This window comes from Drosophila mauritiana, chromosome 2L, assembly GCF_004382145.1.
Source record: "Drosophila mauritiana strain mau12 chromosome 2L, ASM438214v1, whole genome shotgun sequence".
Lineage (NCBI taxonomy): Eukaryota > Metazoa > Arthropoda > Insecta > Diptera > Drosophilidae > Drosophila > Drosophila mauritiana.
The window spans coordinates 2,911,352-2,928,313 of NC_046667.1; the positions used below are offsets into that span (position 1 = coordinate 2,911,352).

Below are 16,962 nucleotides of genomic sequence, written 5' to 3' on the forward strand. Positions count from 1 at the left end.
TTTCGTAGTAGGATTTCTGAGACGTTATTGGAGCCCCTGATCTCGGAGGGACCCCTTCGAGGCGGCCCTGCTTAGGCAGCGCAGTTGGCGTCGACGACGACGCCAGCTTGCAGTTAAGCTCGCTCTCTGGCTCCCATTCTCTCTCTGTGGCGCTCAATAGCCATTGCATATCTTGTGGCGCGCTCAGCTGACTGCTGCGCTTCCGCTGCAGCCTGCGCTCTCACTGTCTCTCTCTATCTCTCCGCCCATATATCCTGTTTATTTTTGCCGCACCCAAATCAAATGCAAGCGGCCTCAGCCGCCGTCCTTAGAAGTTCCTCTACTTTGCTGACCCGTTACTTGTCCAGAACTCCTTCGCTCGGTCTCTCTCTCTCCTTTCATCCTCTGCCTTTGCCTTTGCCAAGGTGTGTCACTTTTTTGTTTTGTTCCTGCCCTTTGAACACTTCTTCCCCATTCTTCCAGTATTCGTGAGTGTGAGTGCGAGTGTGTGTGTGTGCCTGCATAGGTATGTGCCATCATATCCATCAATTAGCCGGAAACAATTTCCAACTATTTATGAATGAAAATTAATGGTTGCGCCCCCTTATTTTGTGGGCGTGCATCGAAAGAGGAGGAAAAGAGGAAGCTTCCTTCGGTTAACTGAAAACAGAATAGGACTTCAGGAGCTACCAAAAATTTTGTGAAATTTAAAGGAGTAACAGATATTCTTAAAGAGTGCCAAAGAAAACGGATTCCATTATTAATGCAGTCTATGAGGTCTAATATATGGTACAGTTTTTTAATTAACATATCAACGTACAAATTAGTTTACGGTTGATTATTAGATAGTAGATAGGACCATGACCGGAAGGCGGTTTATTTGAGCAACTGCTTTGCAAAACAGATTTCCCCGATTATGCGCAGCTGTCTTTGGAACCAGAAATGCATTCGTCATTTTGGAGTCAAGGAGATACTCTGTCGAATTTCGATTTTAAACAAGTTCCCATAACGCAATTATAGAAATACTGTGCACGTAAGTGTGTATGTTTGCGCAAAATCCAATTATAAATTACCTCCGCCGTCGAGCATCTGAGGAATCCACCTTGCGGATATATGTGCTCGTGCTGTAGGAAAACATATAGCCGTGTAAGTTTGATCCATTCCCATCGGGTGGCTTTCTCTTCCCCGAGCGGGCGAAGAGCGCTCGACAATGACGAATTCTGTTTCTGGCCAAGAAGCGGCGCTCTCTTGGAGCTCTTGGGGCTCTGCTCTCCCGATTCTTGGACATGAGGCAGCAGTACGATTGCCCTCGTCGGTGGGGCATAAAAATAATTTCCACGCCGCTCGGCAAATCAGTTTATTTCTGTTCTGTTGAGTTGCAGGAACGCGTTCTTTTCTACTTTCCGTTCGGTTTTATTTCCTTATTATTATTGTTATTACGAATTAGTTTCACGTTTCGGTTCGGCTTGGTTTTTCATTTTTCAAACGGCACACACCATCAACACAATTTGATCAATAATATTCCAGATATTATTTGCTTCGGTTATTTCTACTTGAATGAGTACAACTCTTCCGTTTGTCTCGCCTTTTGTTTTGTGGAGCGCATTCTCGTTCGGTTATTATTAAAAATATAAAACCAAACATCGGCAGAAAATTGTTTCGTAATCGCGTAGGAACCTACAGATTAGCAACCAGTTTTATTTGATTTTCCCCGTACAGATATCAAAGGTAAAGCCGGAAATCTCTTCTCACTTTATATAATCCGAACAGATATTCCAATATTTTTGCATTACCCTGAGTCACCGCTGGTAACAAGCTACTTAACCTCAAACACATAACGTCAGCATCTCTCGCATCAGCTGCGATCAGATCGGCCAGATCGTTGTTGCCTCAGAAATATTTTCGAAAATATAATCCCGCCGGCTACGCAGCGGCGCAATTCTACGCTCCTGCGTCTCCTCACACCGTCGCGCCATCCAACCGATTGTTTATTTTTAAAATATAACTTTTTCGCACGATTTGCGGCGTTGAATGCAACAAACCGCTCAGACATGTTGTGAAAACTCAATTGAAGACCTGATTTCTGGGGCGATGAGAAAGAATAATACTTATGGAATAACAAGCATAAATGTCTTGATCAATAAACGTAAACCTCTTGAAAATTTGACTTTTAGGTTTTTCACCGTATTTTATATTATTTCATTCAATGCTCCGTCGTATGCATATTTATCGAAAAAAAAGCAACGTATCTTCCTGTGTATTCAATCGTAAATTCTTACTAATTGCGTGCCACAATTATAAAGGCCAATTTGAATGTGGGCTAAAAATACTTGTCTGCTTTTGGCCAATTTATTGTTTGGGTAACAAGAAGCAGATACGCTGATAGAACGCGGCAAACAACCACACATTAAGCAAAGAAACCATACGTCAGTTGGTTATTTCAAGCTATAAACAATAACACCTTTCAGGTTTTTCACAATCGCCCAATTGATTATGTTTCCCATTAAGTGAAAGTGAAAAGCCCAATTCAAGAATAGTTCTCCGTAGGCCTTCAATTGGCTTAAGGAGGGCAAATTTAATTGAATCGATTTTCCAGTCAATGCTCGTGTATTTTGGCCCTATTTGCATTTACCAGCCAGTCAGTCAGCCTGCCTTATAGCCAAGTCAGCCAGCAAATTTGCCAACCGCAGAGGCAAAGAGCCCTCGACATTTGTATGGGTTTGCTCGAAATGTTTACTCTTGGTATTTTCCCCCATTTCCAAGAAGTGCAGGCCCGCATTTCATTTAAATTAAATTAAAACAATTGATTTTTATTGTAACTTTGTATTTCGATTCTCTCAATTTCTCTTTCAGTAAACCTTCTGGCATACCACATTACTCATTTGTAGTGGTTATCGTTGGTGTGGCGCTTTTAACTAGGCTATAGTAGGAGGAGCCAAGAACGGGCAGCGGACTTTCTTTAATCCACTGCCGTTGCTAGGAGTGTGCATCTGAAAGGGGTAAGTAGGGGTTGAATTTACGGGCTGAAGCTTCAACTAAACATTACTTTCCATTGCAGACTTCACAGCAGTATTATATCTACAGTCACTTATTTGATTTACGCGCCATCTCTATTTCTGTCTATTGAACCAGTTTTCGAAGAAAGCTGTAAAGTTGATAACCTTCCACTCAACAATTGCGGTTGAACTAATAGCACAGAATCCTCCATTTAGTAAATATTTCAAAGCATTGAAAGCTTTTGAATTGTGGTATTAGTTTTCACCGCATTAACAGCATTATATCAAACTTTTGAGTCCTGCGAAGTGATTCAAACGCTAGATCTAAGGGTGTAGATACAGCTATAGATAATTAACCAGCACATCCCTTCAACAGCAGCGTTCGCAAGATGGTCGAGGGTCAGACAGCCGTGCAGCAGCAGCAGCAACCACCATCCGGCGCGGGCGGTGCCAGCGGCGTGGGAAGCACTACTGGATCCGCTGGAGGACCGACTACGGCCAACAATGTGACCAACACTCAGGCCCAAACCAATGGGGGCACCACTGCGACCACGACTGCCGTACCGGTTACCGGATCCACGACAAATGCGGCCGTCGGCCAGGCCACAGCAAACAATGCTGCGAGCAACAACAATAATAATAATATTAATACCAACAATAACAATAACGCCACTGCTAACAACAACAACAATAATGAGCCAGATCCCAAGACCAATTTGATTGTGAACTACTTACCACAGACGATGTCGCAGGACGAGATCCGTTCGTTGTTCGTCAGTTTTGGCGAGGTGGAGAGCTGCAAGTTGATACGCGACAAGGTGACAGGTAGGCTTGATGCAAAATGATTATAAATTATAGTTGCATGTATTAAATCCAACATCTTTGCAGGCCAAAGTCTGGGCTACGGATTCGTGAACTACGTGAAGCAGGAGGATGCGGAAAAGGCAATCAACGCATTGAACGGCCTCAGGCTGCAGAACAAAACCATCAAGGTCTCCATTGCACGCCCCAGCTCCGAGAGCATCAAGGGTGCCAATCTCTATGTATCGGGTCTTCCAAAAAATATGACACAGTCGGATTTGGAATCATTGTTCAGTCCATACGGCAAGATCATAACCTCGCGTATTCTTTGTGATAATATCACTGGTGAGTTGTGATCCTAAGAGGCGCGAGTATATGGTAGATACAATGGCTTCAACACCATTTGAAGGGGTCTTCGATTGGCGCGTGTTGTAGTCTCTTGAAAGCATGTCCAATCTAAAATCTTTTATGAAATGTTTGCTACATTAATTTAAGTCTATGGATTTTAGCACACTTTTGTTTCTATTTTTGCTGGCGCTCCGCAATATATTCTCCATGAATTATAATTAATGCAAATTTTATTTACACTTTTACTTTTACATGTAATACCAAATAAGATGAACATGCTGCGGGTATGTTTTTATTTTATTTTTCCTATGTTCCACTATTTTTAATTGCTTTTCATTGATCATGAAGTAACACTTATTATGCTATACTTATTCAGACCAGACGCTCTGGGAAAATATTAAAATAACATTATTAGCGCACATTAAACCACACTCACCAAAAGTTAGTAACGCATGGCTTAAAAGTATTTACATATTTTGCGCATAACTGAGAAGTTATTATCATTCGCTGCACATATGGCATGCATAAAATGTATAAACTCCATATACATATTATGCAATATAACTTGATTTCAGGTCTCTCCAAGGGCGTTGGCTTTATACGTTTCGATCAGCGATTTGAGGCCGACCGGGCCATTAAAGAGCTGAACGGCACCACTCCGAAGAATTCCACCGAACCCATAACCGTCAAGTTCGCCAACAATCCTAGCAGCAATAAGAACAGCATGCAGCCTTTGGCAGCCTACATAGCGCCCCAAAACACACGTGGTGGAAGAGCATTTCCTGCCAACGCTGCTGCCGGAGCAGCAGCCGCCGCCGCTGCAGCTGCCATCCACCCCAACGCGGGCCGATACAGGTCAGGAATAGATTTATATATATACACTAAATGAATCGAATGATATTGCTGTAAGACATTGTAATCGAACTAACTTCAATTCGTACCACAGCTCTGTAATCTCGCGGTACTCACCGCTGACCAGTGACCTGATCACTAATGGCATGATCCAAGGCAACACCATTGCCAGCTCCGGCTGGTGCATTTTCGTCTACAACCTGGCGCCCGAGACTGAGGAGAACGTGCTGTGGCAGCTGTTTGGGCCCTTCGGAGCAGTGCAGTCTGTTAAGGTGAGACCCATTTCAATTGGAAGTTCGTGCTTTCTGAGGTCAAATTGCTAGCATATTTTGAAAACTACTGAATTCTTGTGATCTTTGACCAGGTGATTCGTGATCTGCAGAGCAACAAGTGCAAGGGCTTTGGCTTCGTCACCATGACGAATTACGAAGAGGCTGTCCTGGCCATCCAGTCGCTGAACGGCTACACACTTGGCAACCGAGTGCTTCAGGTCAGCTTTAAGACCAACAAGAACAAGCAAACGTAATTATTAACCAAGTTGGCTGCTGTTGTCAATGCCAATGCGGCGGCGGCAGCTCTGGCGGCCAATGGTCTAGTCCTCCATAATCATCACCACCACAGCAACATCGGTAGCATCAACAATAATAATAACAACAACAACGGCTGCAACGCAGCAGCCTTTCCACTTGGCAAATACGTTAACCACAGCAGCAACAACAGGCAGCACAACATCAACAATAGCACTAGCAACACGAGCAAACAGAAGCCAGCCTCCTCGAGCAACAAGCAACAATCAATGGCGCCACCAAAGAGATTAGCGAGCAGCACTGCTGCAACAACGGGAGACTTGGCCGCAACTGCTGCCACCAACAGCAGTAGCAGCAGTCACTCGGCGTCCAGCGGCGATGCTGGAGCCACCGGCACAGCCGCATCCTCGTCGTCGTCGTCGTCGTCGAACAACAACATCCTGAAGACATCCACGAAATTTATTTACAACAAGCCCCAGAACCACTACGAGTTGTTGCAGCAACAGCTGCAACTGCAGCAGGAGTTCGCCCAGTTCTTGACCAACGTGGCCAACAGCGCCGCAACCCCATCCAGCAACGGCTCGGCCAACACGACAAACCAGCGTAATGGAGGAGGAACCATCGGCATGGGTGCGGGAATGTCGGCCAACTCAGCCGGCGGAGGATCGGGCAACAAAAACAGTAACAATGGCTATATGCCAACCTGGTCTAATTGGTTCTTTTAAAGTTTACTTTGGTTTGTCATCAGTCCATTTCACGGATCCTTTGTAATTTTAGGCAACTTACACTCAGTTTTTGGTTTATTGATATAAGTTTGAAATGCGCGAAGTAACAAAATTGTTCACGTTTTAAGTTATGAATTTGTTTTTTTCAGTGAAATAATGTAACCATAATTTCTTACGTTGACTAAGTTCTGAAATGTTTTTTTTTTTTGCTTATGCCCCTATTATTTTTTTAAGATTACACTCAATTTAATGTATAACTTACATCTTTCGTTAATGCACTTTTAAACCGTCTAGTCGACTCTCCCGAAGAAAAAAGCTTCCATGAGGAAAAAAGGGAATACAGAAAAGATAATGCTATAGTTAAGTTTTTGTTTGAGGTGTAGGAAACGCATACTCTACGGATATTTTTAAACAAAGAGTAAAAATACAATTTGCAGGCATAGAAGCCCCAAATCCACCAAAGAATGAAAACAAACTTGACAAATATTTAAGCTATAAATAAATGTATAAAAGCGATACGAAAACAGAACTGAATGAGTAAACAGATAGAGGCGTTTGGCTTATAGTCAAACCACTTGCAAATAGACAATGCAGAATGACAAGGCAGCTAGATGCGAAAGAAAACCAAACAAAAGAAAACAGAAAAGCAAAATAAATAAGACATACGCGTGTTTATGTTTCATAACTCTGATGTAAAACTTTTGCTAAAAATAAATGGTGTATGCATAATACTACAAGTAAACCTTTTATTCTCCATTACCATTTGTTCGATTGCCCAGTTAAACTTCGCCTAGCCACTTTCATATGTTAACCATTACCTATCCTTCGGCACTACACTTAAATATAGACTCTCTAAAATCGTAACAGGGACATTAGCATGAGGGACAGAAAGCCGAGAGGAAGGGCCCATGAGAATTTCTTCAAATACAACGAATAAATATTTAAGAAAATTTGAAACCAGCAAGTGGAAATGCAACACCTGTCGAGTCAGAGAGAGAATTCAAATACAAAGTAACCAGCGATTGTAAAGCTTAAACAAAAGCCAGCTAAGTACGCTAAGCACGCCACTCCAATCGAAGTTAGTTAATGTAACTAAAGACAAAGATCAGAACAAAGTCCCTCCCTAGACAAGCAAGTGAGAAAATGAAAATGAAATGAAAACTTACATACATAGATGACAAAACGCGTTTCAGCCTAACGAATTTGTTTAAGCCCAACTCAACAGCAATAACAAAACACAAAGTAACGAACAAATTAAACAAATTGCCAAACTAAATATAGCAAATTTTAATAAACAGAAATGGACATGGAATGAGAAAGAATGGGGATGAGAATTGAAGTTTTTCAAGAGCCTGGCAATGACAAGTTATGACAAGACAAGTTATACATATGATGGTGCTTCACAGAATTCCTTGTAGAAGAAGTTAAATGCAAAGAATAAATAGTATTTGTAATATGCAGTTTTATGTTCCCTGTTTTCAAGTTGATCCTTTCCTTTAAAGTGCCGTGACCCCATAATGGAAAAATCGAGATGTTACTCAACATTTACTATGCTATATCTCTCTATAAAATCTATAACTATTTATGAAAACTATTACATATGATTAACAATATATTGATGTTGTGTATTGCAAATTTTAAATGTTTATACATACATACATACCGCGAAAATTATTACGAATACTAATTCATGGCATGCGAATAACGGAAATCCATTTTCATGTATACGTCAAGTAAATTTATTGCATACTACTTAAAACTAATTACCATGAACAAATTATATATTCAAGTATATATATTGCGATTATTAGGTATGTATGTGTGTAGCGCATAGAGAAACCGGAACGCCAAGCCTCCAATATTTGTAGAGCTCAACGGCTTTTTCTCCCCTACTCCACTAAATCTACTAGAAAATCCAACAAAAAAGAAAACCCCACATTACTCACACTCATGCGCAAAAGCTTGACTGAAATTAAAATAGAAATTCTGGCTTTTAAGCGTAAGGTAAATTAGGCGTAAAACCTTCCAGCAAGTCTCAATGCAAGTTCAAGAAAACTCAACATAACGTAAAAGCTATAAGGAGAACACCAAATGAAACGTTTTTTATACAAGATGTAAAAAATTGAGGCACAATTTTTGGTGCATGCGTGTGGCACGGGGGATAGCAGACATACATGCATAGACGTGAATGGACATGCTTCGACATGATATCCAGGCATACGCGGTTAAGTGAATGAAAAACATGAACAACAACAAAAAGCAATCGATTATATACATTTTTTAAGATGAAATGTTTTATAAATGATAAATACAAATGGAGGAAAACCAAGAAAGTATTTTAAAAATTTAAATATATACATGAGTACTATATACAAAATATTAAATTATATATACATATTAAATACTTACTGGGTAACGAACAAAAACACCGCACAATAATATACAAAACAAAACGAAATCGTGGAAAGGGAATGGCACGTCAAGAGGGGAGAAACATACGTAAATAATAACAAATACCAGAAGAGAATGTTTAACTAAATGCAGAAAAGACTAACGACGAATCGAGAAAACTATGAAACCAGCAAATTTATAATTTTTACATGGAAATCGCAATAATGTTAACATTTAAAGAAGACGAAAACAAAGAGCATATCTTGAAAACAAAGGAAGAGTATTGAGGAGGGATCTCAAGCAACGGAACGAAATCGAAGACACAAAAATCGACAAGTTACCACAAATTTTAACTACCAAGTGAATGGCTTAATTACGGCACACTTTTATACTTTTACACCAAAACAAAAGAAACGAATCGAAACGAAACAAAACAAAAGCAAAAACCAAAGACGTATGTATAAATGGCGATCGATTTAACCGTGCAAAATCGTTTCTCGATGCACCTTCGCGTTCTGAAGCCAATATGGTTGTGCAAATGCCTGCGGACGCCACCGGAAACGGAAACGTCTGCAGAGCGCCCTCTTTAGGCGGCTTGTAAGCGATGCAGCGATGCAAACGTGCAACCCTGCAACCGCTGCATCGTTTACACTCGGCTTGAAATGTCTGTTTCTCTCACACAGATCACACACACACCCCACACAGACACACTCTTATCCTTACCCACTAGTCTCACTTAAATGAATGTTGGATAGCAAGGAAACCCAGATGTACCACGAGCCACTCGTGTGCAAACGAAACGAAAACGGAAGTCTAGCAGTTGCGATCTATCTGAGATGTGTAATTGATGGCTTTTAGGCGTAGCTACGCACATACAAAGAACTGGCGCCACCAGATCGGTTGAATTATCGGGGCAGGAAATCGCCTGCCCCCACTCATTTTCGCCTGATTTTGAACTGTGCGGACAAACTATCTATCCCGGCCCAGATCTTTGTTTCGACGGTAGCTTCCTCTAAGAAGAACCGGCTATCGATCATATTGCAAGGAATCGAATAACATTTTGTAGTGCAAGTCATCAGTAAGTTGCGGACGGAAATACGCTCTTTATATGTATATGTTTAAATGTTCAAGCAAGAAATGGAAACACTTAAGATATATTATAAATTAATTAAAACCAAATCTTAGTCGAAACGAACTTAGTCAAAGGTACTAATTTTAAGCACTATTGTTAAACGCAAGTCAAAAGGCAACGGATGAAGAATCACTTTAGCCAAAACGGAAACAAAAATATTGAATCTTAACTGAATCTGAAACTCAGAAACTCTAGTGGCATTCGCTCTTTCAAGCTCAACATAAGTTAATGAACATATGAATTCCACATAACAGATTATAATAATTCAAACTTATTTATATTTGTCTATCGGTTAGCTTGCATAATACATTTATGCCACATATTACATATGTATGAAGAACTATGCAACCTTTTTTCTCGTCGTTATAAAACATAGTCGAAATATTGGTGGACAGTATCGTATTGTAGTAGCTAATATGTATTTACCTTTAATCATCACCGAACAAAACCGAAAACAATTATTCCAATTTAATTAAAGTGCATAAATTGTATATTGAATTATTGTCGTGTTCTCTCATATGGACGCGAAACCTTAACGTTTTTCTTCAAATTCGCATTATATTACTTAAAAGACAAAAACCAAGAAACCGAAACAAAACAAAATCACAATATTAAGTGCGGAAAATGTCAAGCAAATTTATATAGCATATTTACGGTATACTCTGTGCAAGATTTATTAAGAATCAATTATACTTCATTATGGATTACTCTGAGAATTTACAAACAACAAACACACACTACACACGATGAATGAAAGCAAAAATTTATTCAAATAAAGCTATGAAATGATGTGTTTAAAAACTGTTTTCGTGAAGACTATAATATTTATTGTATACATATATGGTTAACAATTTTCGTTTAATTTAGTATTCCTTTACCGAAAGTAAGATATTTGTGAAGATTCTGCTTGCCCACGGACGCCTACACGGCCATCTCCATTTTGATCTTTGGATGTGGATTGTAGTCGACTATCTCAAAGTCCTCGAAGCGGAAGTCCTCGATGTCCTGCACCTGACGTTTAATGATCAGCTTGGGAAAGGGTCGCGGTGTGCGCTCCAGTTGCTCCTTCAGCGGCTCTACGTGGTTGAGGTAGACGTGTGTATCGCCCATGGTGTGAACAAAGTCGCCCGGCTTCAGACCCGTCACATGGGCAATCATGTGGGTGAGCAGGGCGTAGGAGGCGATGTTGAAGGGTACACCCAGGCCCATGTCGGCGCTTCTCTGGTACAGCTGGCACGACAGCTCACCGCGCTGCTCGGAGACGTAAAACTGCGCCAAGCAGTGGCACGGCGGCAGGGCCATCTTTGGGATGTCCAGCGGATTCCAAGCCGACATGATGATGCGTCGGTCTGAGGGGTTATTCCTGATGGTGTCGATCACCTGGCGCAGCTGGTCGATTCCCTTGCCGCTGTAGTCATCGTCGCAGGTGCCGTACTGCGCCCCGAAATGCCTCCACTGGAAGCCGTATACCGGGCCCAGATCGCCAACGGCTCGGCCCGTGAACCCCATCTTGTCCAGGAATTCTCTGGAGCTGTTCCCATCCCAGATGTGCACATTCTTCGCCTGCAGCAGTTTGGCGTCCGTCTTGCCCGCCACGAACCACAGCAGCTCCTCGGCCACCGCGCGGAAGAAGACACGCTTCGTGGTCAGCAGGGGAAAGGAGTTCCGCATGTCGAAGCGCATCTGACTGCCGAACACGGACAGAGTGCCCACCTCCGTGCGGTCCATCCGCTGCTCTCCATTTGCGATGATGTGTCTCAGAAGATCCAAGTAGTTCATCTCATCCCGATTGACAGGCGCCTGCTGTTTACTTGGTGACTCCCCATTGTCGGCCGGCAACGCAATGCTCTTTTGGTCGGACCGATCTTTCTCTGGTGTTGAAACCATTTCGCAAAAATGTATGTTTTCCCCAAAATAAATCGAGTAATACTCGAAAATTGGCGGGAATTAGTTATTGCTTCGGTTCGAGCCGATAGGCAAGCGATTACATTTATCGACGTCAACCGGTTATGTCACCACTAGCGATTTTCAAATTTTGAATCCAACGATTTTGGCCAATAATTTGAGCAAAAAAAGTTCGCATGTAGCTCACTTTATTAAAAAAATACGAAATTTGATGGTGGGTCTACAACAGAATGTAACAGAGTAATGGCAATTTCAAATGATTAGATAGGGACGTAAATTTATACAGCGATGGATAAGCAAATACAATAAAAACCAAATATGGAGAGGAAACAAAGTAATAATGACGAATCCAGAAGTACATTTAAACACAAACGAAGTGTACATCTTATATATTGAAGAATATTGTGATCGGGCAGTGGTCGCTTCCAAGGCATTGGCTGCGTATCTCGTGCTCCACCACCTTGGGCACGAATCTCTCCGAGACGAGGCAATAGTCCAGACGCCATCCAACGTTGCGTGCTCGCGCATTGGCCATGTATGTCCAGAAGGTGTATGCGCCCTTGCGATCGGGATACAAATGCCTGAACGTGTCCACAAAGCCGAGGCCCAGCAGCTCTGTCATTTTGTCACGCTCCTCCTGGGTGAAGCCGGCATTCTTGGTGTTGTTCTTCGGGTTTTCCAGATCAATTGGCATATGGGAAACGTTCATGTCGCCGCAGATGACCACCGGCTTAAGAGCGTCCAGTTTCTGCACGTACGCCTGGAAGAGCTTTTCCCAGCGCATGCGGGGATCCAAGTTAACCAGCTTTCTGCCTGAATTCGGCACGTACACATTGATCAAGTAAAACTTTTCGTACTCAGCCGTAATCATGCGCCCGACATCGTCGAACTCCTCATTGCCAATGCCGTATTCCACATGTATGGGCATTATCTTGCTGTAAATAGCGACGCCGGCATAGCCTCCTGGCATGCACAGCCAATAGGGATGATATCCCGGCAGTCGGGTCACCTCCTCTGGCAGCTGATCGTTTGCACACTTGGTTTCCTTTAAATTATATGAAATTAGTGTTTTTCAATTTTGTGTGGGTAGCTACTATAGCTAACCTGCAGGCAGAAAATGTCTGGTTCCTCGAGGTCAATCAACTGCAGACCATCCTTTTTCAACCAGGCCCTCAGACCGGCCACGTTCCAGCTGCAGATTTTCAAGTTGAATTCTTTGTCTGCTGGCAAGGCAAAAGCGTCTTTATCCAATGTTACAGTAGTCTTGATCTCGGCCTTCTTGGCTTTCTTGGTGGCTGGAAAACAAAAGTTGAGCATGGTTTGCAAGCTTTTTAATACGGCAGCTCCACCGCAGCCGGATTGCTCCGCTAACATACTTTTCGATCCACTCTCCTCATCGACATCGGGATCTTCAGCCTTCGCTGCCGCCTTTTTTCGGCCTCGAGCTGCAAATAGAATATGATTAGCACGGCACTGATATTAATTGTTGACAATGTGCCCACCTGGTTTACTTTCCTCTGCTGCCTCCTCAATATCTTCGACATCCTCTGCCTTAACTGGAGCCTTTTTCCGTCCTTTAGCTGCGGATTAAAGTTAGCTAATCATGGTTTCAATATTAACATTGATTTGACAGTTTCCCACCTGGCTTGGCTTCTTCTTCAACTACACCGTTTTCCTTATCAGCGGATTTCTTCTGCTTCTTCACGGGTGCTGGCTCCTTGGCTTCCTTCTTAGCGCGCTGCTTAGTGGGCTTTGCCTCGGGCTTTGGCTCAAGTTCTACCGCAGACTCACCATTGGTTGTTTTCTTAGCGCGTTTCTTGGGTGCAGCTACAGTTTTTGGAGGCGATTCCACTTCTTCTTGTACTGCTTGAAAATCTCCTACAGTCTCTGGCGATGGCTCAACCGTCTTTCCCTTCTTGGTTCGCTTGCTAACAGCCTTTGGCGGCACCTCATCCACTTCCGGCTCATCGAGAGCAGCTGCGATCTCAGAGTCAGCCAAACGCTTGGTACCGCGTGCCCGCTTGGCAGCTGTCTCAGCTTTCTGTACCTTCTCCTTGCTAATTGTCCCAGGTTCAGCTTGGTCCTTGAACGTTGGTACTGCTTCCTTTCTGGCCCGTTGTTTCGGCGGCTCTGCTGCTTCTTCGGCCACTCCATTTCCTTCTGTCGGCACCTCCTTTCGCTTCCGTCCTTTGGCCTGGGCATTCGTTGGTTTCTCAGCCTTAGCGCGTCCCTTAGGCGGTGAAGACGCCACTTCGTCAGGATCAGGAATGGGCTCCTTTTTGGCTCGCGCCTTGGATGCCTTTCCAGCTGGTGGATCGACTTTGGGTTCCGCTTCTGCTTCTGCTGTTGCCTTTTTGGCGCGTCCCTTCGGCTTGGCCACCACCTCCATCTGGCCGTTTTCGTCTGTATCCTTCGGCTGCTTCTTCTTGCCACGTGCGGCTGCGGTGGGCGCCTTTTGCGGCTCGACTTCCTCGGACTTTTCCGCAGATGCAGCTGTCTTGGTGGCTTTTCTCGCGCGCGGCTTTCCTTTTGCCGGCACCTTGAGTTCCTCGGCGGCAGAGTCTGCGTTTTCGTCGACTCCATTCCCATTGGCATTTGGAGTGGGGTCAGTGGGTTCAGATGCCAACGCCTCTGCTTGTTTTTTCACGGCCTTGACACGCGGCATTATGGACTTCTGCTGTTCGGACTGATAGGTTTTCAAAAATTACTTGTATTTACTTCCACAGCCTTTCCAGTTATTTCTTTTGCTTATTTTGCACAGCCAATGCCGCTTGCTTCAGCACCCGATATCAACAAAAAGAAAACTGCGCGGGCAACGCGATTTTTGCAAGCCGGTCGGCTTGACTGTGGTCCGCTTACAACACTATTTGTGTGCCGTCCCTAGTGTAGCAATTATTGCACCTTGTGACGTCACTAGTAGTACAAAAAGTTCGACTTCATTGGTAGTACAAAATGGGTGGAGCTCAGTAACCTAATTGAAAAACTTTCTTATAGACAAAGTATATTCAAATTAAGCTTAATATTTTAATGTTGGATGATATTCATGACATGTTTCAATATTTCGAACTCATAGTCTTAGATTTGCAAGCATACTTCGCCTTTCCAAAATATAAAATAGAAAAATGTATTGCTTACTTTTATTTCTTTAATTTTTTAATCTATAATTCACAATAATTGAAGTAATCATATATATTTTATAACAAGGGCACACTGCGCCACCTTTCAATGAAGTACGCCAGTAAACGCTGCGGTTTTACCAACACTGGGCTTTCACAAAATTGTCCAATTGTGTTGTACGTCCCGCTGTGGGATTTTTTAAAAATTGTGTTATAATTCGACGATTATTTAGTTGTGTTATATTCAATTTCCAGTAATTTGACCTTAAACGAGAAATTTTACTTGACGACTCTGGCCGGAAACAACGCACCACAATGCCAAGTGAAATAATTACTCTGCAGCTTGGGCAGTGCGGAAATCAAAGTATGTTTCTGAAATCAGGACGAATACCATTTGCATTGCTATAATCGTTTAAACGCAGTTGGATTTGAGTTCTGGAAAAGATTGTGCCTGGAGCATGGCATCTCCCCTAGCGGCGTGCTGGAGGACTTTGCCAATGATGGCTTGGACCGCAAGGATGTGTTCTTCTACCAGGCGGACGACGACCACTACATACCCCGCGCGGTGCTCCTTGACTTGGAGCCGAGGGTGATCAATACCATAATGGGTTCGGTCTACTCCAAGGTGAGTCCTCGCTAATAAACTTTTAATTCTTTGTGCCAAACATACTATTAATTCCCATAGCTCTACAATCCGGAAAATGTGTACCTATCCAAGCACGGAGGTGGCGCGGGCAACAACTGGGCCTCCGGCTATAGCCAGGGCGAAAAGCTGCAAGAAGAGGTATTCGACATCATCGACCGTGAGGCCGATGGGAGCGATTCGCTGGAGGGCTTTATACTTTGCCACTCGATTGCTGGCGGGACAGGCTCGGGAATGGGGTCCTTCATCATGGAGCGCCTGGCGGACCGCTATCCCAAGAAACTTATCCAAACATTCAGTGTGTTTCCCAATCAGGACGAGATCAGTGATGTAGTGGTGCAGCCATACAACTCCATGCTCACTCTAAAACGTTTGACCACCGCTGCGGACAGTGTGGTTGTCCTGGACAACACTGCTCTTAATCGTATTGCCTGCGATCGCTTGCACATTCAGAATCCCAGCTTTTCGCAGATCAACAACCTGGTCTCCACCATAATGAGCGTCAGCACCACTACGCTGAGGTATCCATCCTACATGAACAACAATCTCATTGGGCTGACGGCTCCTTTAATCCCGACACCACAGCTGCATTTTCTCATGACTGGCTACACGCCGCTGACTAGCGATTCGGATATAAATACCCAGCAGCAGGTTAATGTGCGAAAGACTACTGTTCTAGATGTAATGCGGCGTCTGTTGCAGCCCAAGAACATGATGGTGTCCACAGGTCCGGACAAGTCAAATCATCACTGCTACATCTCCATTCTAAACATTATCCAGGGCGAGGTGGATCCCACTCAAGTGCACAAGTCGCTGCAGCGCATCCGCGACCGCAAGATGGCCCAGTTCATTCCCTGGGGCCCCACCTCTATCCAGGTGGCCCTTTCCCGCTCATCGCCCTACGTGCAGAGCAACCATCGAGTGTCCGGACTGATGCTGGCCAACCACACCAGCATCTGCTCACTGTTCGAGCGGGCTCTCAATCAGTATGACAAGCTTCGCAAGCGCGGCGCCTTTCTTGACCAGTTTCGACGCGAGGACATCTTCAAGGACGACCTCAATGAGCTGGACGAATCTCGCGAAACTGTTGACTGCCTGGTACAAGAGTATGAGGCAGCCACCCGTGAGGATTACATGCAGTTTTCAGTGAAGCGGGGTAATGGGCAAGCTGACTCCAAGTCGGAGGATAGTCGATCTAAGACCAGCGCCGGTTCCTAGTTCGCTTGTGCCAGAAGTATCGCGTGCCATGCATCTTCACCAATGTATTTTAATATGTAATATTCTCCAATGACGATGGGATTCGAAATCCTTAATTAGTAAAAAGACGATTGTTGGTAAGACTCGCATGTATTAAACGCTGTTTCGTCTTTTACGATATTTAACGATCGTATTTCCCTTGTTGCACAATTACACATGAGAATTCCCTATCAAATGTTCAATATATGACACATTATATAATAAAGAGTTTTAAAATGTGGTAGTGAGTGTTTATTGAGAAGCACATTACATATTTCTTTGGTGTATTTTATAATATGAAGCGTGAGGAT

The 16,962-nt window shown here is 43.4% G+C and overlaps 4 protein-coding genes across 5 annotated transcripts; 2 read left to right on the top strand and 2 right to left on the bottom strand.

Annotated features, from left to right (window-relative positions):
- The first annotated feature begins 1,335 nt into the window (after positions 1 to 1,335).
- On the top strand, positions 1,336 to 6,959 carry LOC117139329 (ELAV-like protein 2). Its single transcript, XM_033301579.1, is given in 8 exon segments — positions 1,336 to 1,707; positions 2,833 to 2,978; positions 3,038 to 3,126; positions 3,355 to 3,800; positions 3,864 to 4,121; positions 4,700 to 4,979; positions 5,071 to 5,248; positions 5,341 to 6,959. Coding segments are annotated over 5 exon segments (2,040 nt in total). The 5' UTR covers positions 1,336 to 1,707; positions 2,833 to 2,978; positions 3,038 to 3,126; positions 3,355 to 3,364; the 3' UTR covers positions 6,229 to 6,959.
- Positions 6,960 to 10,493: 3,534 nt separating this feature from the next.
- LOC117139340 (thymidylate synthase) lies at positions 10,494 to 11,709 on the bottom strand. Its single transcript, XM_033301590.1, has one exon. It carries the CDS (start codon positions 11,636 to 11,638, stop codon positions 10,673 to 10,675), a length of 966 nt encoding a protein of 321 aa, XP_033157481.1. The 5' UTR covers positions 11,639 to 11,709; the 3' UTR covers positions 10,494 to 10,672.
- Positions 11,710 to 11,997: 288 nt separating this feature from the next.
- On the bottom strand, positions 11,998 to 14,498 carry LOC117147684 (recombination repair protein 1). Of its 2 annotated transcripts, XM_033314676.1 has the most exons (5): positions 13,298 to 14,496; positions 13,159 to 13,236; positions 13,033 to 13,101; positions 12,761 to 12,951; positions 11,998 to 12,701 (listed from the first exon to the last, which is right to left on the bottom strand). In XM_033314676.1, the coding sequence occupies exons 1-5, from the start codon at positions 14,319 to 14,321 to the stop codon at positions 12,042 to 12,044; spliced, it is 2,022 nt and encodes a 673-aa protein (XP_033170567.1). In that variant the 5' UTR covers positions 14,322 to 14,496; the 3' UTR covers positions 11,998 to 12,041. The 2 variants fall into 2 exon arrangements, with proteins under 2 accessions (XP_033170567.1, XP_033170559.1); XM_033314668.1 differs by having other exon boundaries at positions 12,761 to 13,101; positions 13,298 to 14,498.
- Positions 14,499 to 14,923: 425 nt separating this feature from the next.
- Positions 14,924 to 16,923, top strand: LOC117136390 (tubulin gamma-1 chain). The gene is made up of 3 exons (XM_033297286.1): positions 14,924 to 15,136; positions 15,195 to 15,397; positions 15,458 to 16,923. The coding sequence occupies exons 1-3, from the start codon at positions 15,088 to 15,090 to the stop codon at positions 16,631 to 16,633; spliced, it is 1,428 nt and encodes a 475-aa protein (XP_033153177.1). The 5' UTR covers positions 14,924 to 15,087; the 3' UTR covers positions 16,634 to 16,923.
- The last annotated feature ends 39 nt before the right edge of the window (positions 16,924 to 16,962 follow it).